Consider the following 4,955-nt stretch of genomic DNA (forward strand, 5'->3'; position numbering starts at 1 on the left):
AATTTGCCACCATTGTGCGGACACAAGTATGTATGAAAAATGGCTTCCCTTCGACTTACGGTAACAATGAGAAGCTCGTTAAAGACGAGGGAGATAAAGATTGTACAAATTGACGTAGGGCCTCGCTCCTAAAAACAGTATGTGCACTCGCTCATCTGCTAGTGTACATAAGTGCATCCCCAGAATTTTCTGCGTGAGTGGTGCACAGTAGAAATTTCAGAAAAGGCTCATAAATAAACAAATATCACTAGCATATATCAGGATGCCTGCTTACCGTGCCACCATGCCTTCAAAACTGAAATGACTGGATTTCGGAGTAAACCGGAGCAGCATGCTGTGGAACGACTCTAGGCGATAGGTCTGACCGTCTCCAGACACCCTTGGAATGTCCTTGAGTAGTTGCTTGGACATGACGATCTTTTCGAGAGCCACGTATGGCTCGGTCCCTGCGATAAGAGAAAGTACCGAAATAACCCTCAGGGTGTCTAGCAAGTTATTACAACTCTACAACGGTCCCTGACCATTGTAGAGGTGGTTAAATATATCAGATCATTACAACACAAGACATTGAGCATTCAGAACTGTAACAATACTTTCGCACGGGCTGAACCCAACTTGCATATTCCGAAATATTTGAGTTCGTCCTGTCCGGATTAAATGAGCACTTTCTTGCCCCCTGACATAGTCACTGAAGAAGCCACTTCCAGAAACACAATAAAAACATGACGCTGAACCAGACATGTTAATAATTACGAATGGCAGCATGGCATAGCCGCCAGATGCACACTTTCGGATACTTTTGGCTTGGATTGTATTGGGGTCTGCAGCTTTCCCATTTGTTAATAATAATAAATCTAGTAGCTCTAACTGGATCTAGTCTAGTGTCGCGCCCTCAATCCAATCCAAGGCTTTTACTGGATTTGTCGGCGGTTCCCTTTGCATCGGGTATTACACTCTACATCAATTGAGCAGGGCCCGCGGGCTCCGCTCCAAGCAGAATTTATTACCTATTTTTCTGCCCACAGGTTTTCAAGTCTTTGCTCAGGGCACTCGATAGCGTTTCCGGCACATTTTCCCTGACTCGGCTCGCTCTTTGGCAATATCCCTGACAGTCCCCCGATTTTTCCTGGTAATTAAATTTCCCCTGACAATTCCCGGTTTTGCCGGTCTCTAGACACCCTGACCCTTGTAAGTGCTGAGTTTATATCGATAGTGACTGAGCAGGTAAGCCAGAGCGCAGCCGAGTATACTCCTGGTGGCACCCAAAAGGTTAAACAGCAAAGCCAGTGCCCATTGCAGCCTGTCCACAAATCACTTTTTTGTGTTGTATACGTGATGCAACTGCCATTTTATTTTTTATCCATCTCTGCAGAAGCTAGATCTCTGCTCAGTAATTCTGCATAAATAATTTTCATATAATCTGCAATTTTACTTTTTATGCGTCTTTTGCATGTTACAAGTCGGTCTTCACTTCCTCATTCTGTGTCTTTTCATGACCTCAAAAGTGGAGTGTTTTTCTTAAAATATAAGGCTAGAAACATGCAGTTTAAGCCTCTTGATGCAATTGAAATGTCCGCTCAGTACTATGAGCTGGATATGAGATGGAGTCCTCCCATCGGCAGGTCTAGAAGGGGGGGGGATATCCTGACCCTCCTTTTGAATTCCGCAGGTGTGAAATGCAGAGCGGAAAAGGGGGGGGGGGGGGGAGCATACGAGTTATCCGAAACACAATCTGGTATGCTGACCCCCCATCTGGAAACACTAGCATTCATCTCCGATTCCTCCTTGTGCTATTTGATTGTAGACTGGCCAGAGCAGCCAAAGGAAGTCTGTCCTTATTATGAAAGCTTCGCCGACAACTGGAGTGAAAAGAATGTTATGAATGTTTAAAGAATGAATCTTTTTTACCTTCCTGAAGCCACCAGCGCTCTTCGATTGGGCCATGGGTGCACGCAGGGTACAGGGGGCTGGGGTGCTGATGGACGTTGCTCACGTGTCGCATTACGGACACCCATTTTGCGAGCACCAGCGCGCCATTGTCACTGCTGGTCTGTGCACACCAGTAGACGTGTCCACGTACAGTCTTCACCCATGCATTCAAGATGCTGTTCTTCTTTGTCTTGCCTGCAGAGGCCATCTTGCTCCCAATGCCTATAAATTAGAAAGCCTCCATGATTATTAGCTCAGCACCAGTCTAGTTTGGAAAACAAGTTTTGATATTAGATACACTAAATATATGAAGCTATAGTAAAATTGCATCTAGATACTGGTGCAGCATGGACAACATCGTCAACTTTAGTATACCATATGACGTTTGAATAATGCCACGTGTATCTTGACAACAAAGCATGTTGCACTATAGTTCATTGAGCCAGCGATCATTAACTCAATCGTGATCGGGCGGTGTTACACAGCAGTGCCATCTACCATCAAGCCGCTAACGATCATTGAATTCAACTGAGCTCGCCTACCTCAGTTAACTGATGGGGGTTCACCCCAACAGAGCTAAAGATGGCAGCATTCACCACATCACCACTGATAGCCAGTGCTAGCGAAGCATTTACTATTGCAGAAGAAGGTATCTAAAAATTATCATAGCAGCAAATATTATCAGAAGAGGTATGATACGAAGTCAGAGCTACCACTAAAACTATTGCGAAACGTCGAGGAAGTGCGGCCATTGTGATGTCGGTGGCAGTAAGACTTTCGTTGTCACTCTTGCTTTAAATTTCTGTGAAATATTCCAATTTTAGTTTTCTTTGTTCTCAAAATAAACTAAAATCTATCACTCTGAACGACTTATTTTTAGCAGGCTCAATATTTTACGATTTAGGTCAAAGCTGAATTTTTGGAATAATTTGTGGGTTTTCATTTTTGCGACATGGTGGGATCTCAATATGGGCAATTCGTGAAATTTAAGTTGTTTACAGTATATGTCAAGTTAAACTTTTTTTTGTGTGTGTTTTGTGAAACATGTTACACGCAATTATCCTCAATACTTTTTTTTCTATCATGTGGGTCACGTGACGTGCATCAGAACTCGGGTCATTAGGCCCATGTACCGCGTAGCACCAGGCAACTTAGTTGAGCTCAGTGAGATGTCCATGATCCTTGACTCAATGATTGTTAAAACGGCCCATGTACAGGGGTATTGGAGTTATCAATACTATTACCTTTTGCGACATGCCATGCGTCGAACCGGTGCTTGGTGTCGGGGTACCTGTCTCTCATCAGGGCATTCACCCCAAAGTGCCGGTCGGTCACAAGAACATACACAGACAGCCCCATGCTCAGGAGGAAGTCCAGAGAACGTTTCAGGCCCTCCGTCTCCATGTGGTTGCTCGACTTGACTTCTGTCGACTAGGGTAGAAAAAGGTGCCGTAAAATGCATACCTGATCCATGTGATGCATTGAGGTCATCTTATATTTAGCCACTTCTTACCTGAAGAACCTCGTAGTGCATGATCTTGTTGATGCGGGTGTCAAGCAGTGTATACGTCCCATACTTGGCAGAGTAGCCAGGCGAGTCAGCACGCCCATCGCCTGCAAGGTGGAGCTTGTCTTTCGTGGCTGTCAGGAGAGACTCCTGTTCAGCTTCCCAGGTCTTTGAAACAAGAAAACTCAGTGTCAGGCTCAATCAGTGAACATGTTTAATGAACGGACAATCTTGTAGTCACTTCTGCTCACCTTTGTAGCAGCAGGAAAGACCAAAGAGCTCTGCACCCGGAAGAACTGAGTCTTCTTCAAGACTTGCACGCCTATAGATCCCAGGAGGCGAAGAACGCGCGTTGGGCTGGCTCCAGAGTACGTGATGGCAGCAGGCAGCAGGATGTTGAGGAGTGCCTTGCTGTTGATTCTGGGCTGGTTCTCCCACACAGTCTTGTGCCCTCGTGCACACGTGATGACGGCGTGCACAAGGGTCCCTCGATGTGTCAGCTTCGTCCGTGTCGGAGCCAGGCATTTGATGCAAACCGAAAACAGCAGCAGCAGCTGTGATGCAGTCACCAGGTACTTCCTCTCCTTTACCGGGTCCACTGCTGCTGAAGACGTGCTGCACCCTCCTTCACTGTTAAAAAAAGAAAAAGAATAAACCAAAAGATTATAGTGTGGAAATTTCAAAAACAGTTCTTTTTTAACGCTTCTAATTTTTTCTATTCTGCCATCATCTCTCACAGTTCTTTGCACAAAACCGGGATATCTAACAAGCTCCTCCTTTCATATTCATTGACCTTGCCAGGTTCTCCCAGACTATCTCTATTAAATTTCCTGGCCGTTATTTCAACCTGGTCCGAATAACCAAGTGTGATCGTCGTGCTTTTTATAAGATGTACTTCTAAGGCTCCTTCACTGCACCATAAACTGTATGTATGATAAGAAACACCCATGTAACCACCATACTAAAGTTTCATTTAGGAACTGGTAGTATAATAAATTAATTAATTATTCATTTAATTAGGTAATGGCTTGCACTATCTAATGATGTTTCAGGGAACATTATTGGGTGCAGCTGTGCCGATGTGCGACTGTAAAGCTTCGTTATTACTGCCGTGCCACTTCCATTTGTCATTTCTCCTGATATAGCCAACCTTTTAACTGTTTCCCTTATATTTGTCTAACTTTTGCAGGTGAAGAAAAGCCACAGATAATTACAAGTTTTCCAGATTGGTAGACCTAGCTTAATCCTATTCATAAAATGGAGTTCTGGTTTCTGAAAAATTACAGTGGACACATACTCGACATCTGTTGCACCGTCCGAGTGCACAGAGTCGTTGGACCAGATGCTGGTGTCGGAATCCGGTTCATCATCGGAGTTGAAAGAGTTATCCGGCCTGTAACTCTCGTCCAACAGATCTGGCTCAGGGCAGATATCCTCATCGGAGTCCAGGAAGGCGGCCTCTGTGTAACTGGTGTCCGAAGGCGATGCCCCAGGTTCTGAGGGTTCAGGAGTGGCATCC

General features: G+C 44.9%; 1 protein-coding gene across 1 annotated transcript; it reads right to left on the reverse strand.

Annotated features, from left to right (window-relative positions):
* Positions 1-270: 270 nt before the first annotated feature.
* On the reverse strand, positions 271-3,798 carry LOC120849281. The gene is made up of 5 exons (XM_040221469.2): positions 3,688-3,798; positions 3,443-3,604; positions 3,174-3,360; positions 1,909-2,151; positions 271-446 (listed from the first exon to the last, which is right to left on the reverse strand). The coding sequence occupies exons 2-5, from the start codon at positions 3,461-3,463 to the stop codon at positions 271-273; spliced, it is 627 nt and encodes a 208-aa protein (XP_040077403.1). The 5' UTR covers positions 3,464-3,604; positions 3,688-3,798.
* Between the last annotated feature and the right edge of the window lie 1,157 nt (positions 3,799-4,955).

The sequence above is a fragment of the Ixodes scapularis genome, unplaced genomic scaffold (genome assembly GCF_016920785.2).
Source record: "Ixodes scapularis isolate PalLabHiFi unplaced genomic scaffold, ASM1692078v2 PGA_scaffold1__304_contigs__length_218370807, whole genome shotgun sequence".
Taxonomy (NCBI): Eukaryota; Metazoa; Arthropoda; class Arachnida; order Ixodida; family Ixodidae; genus Ixodes; species Ixodes scapularis.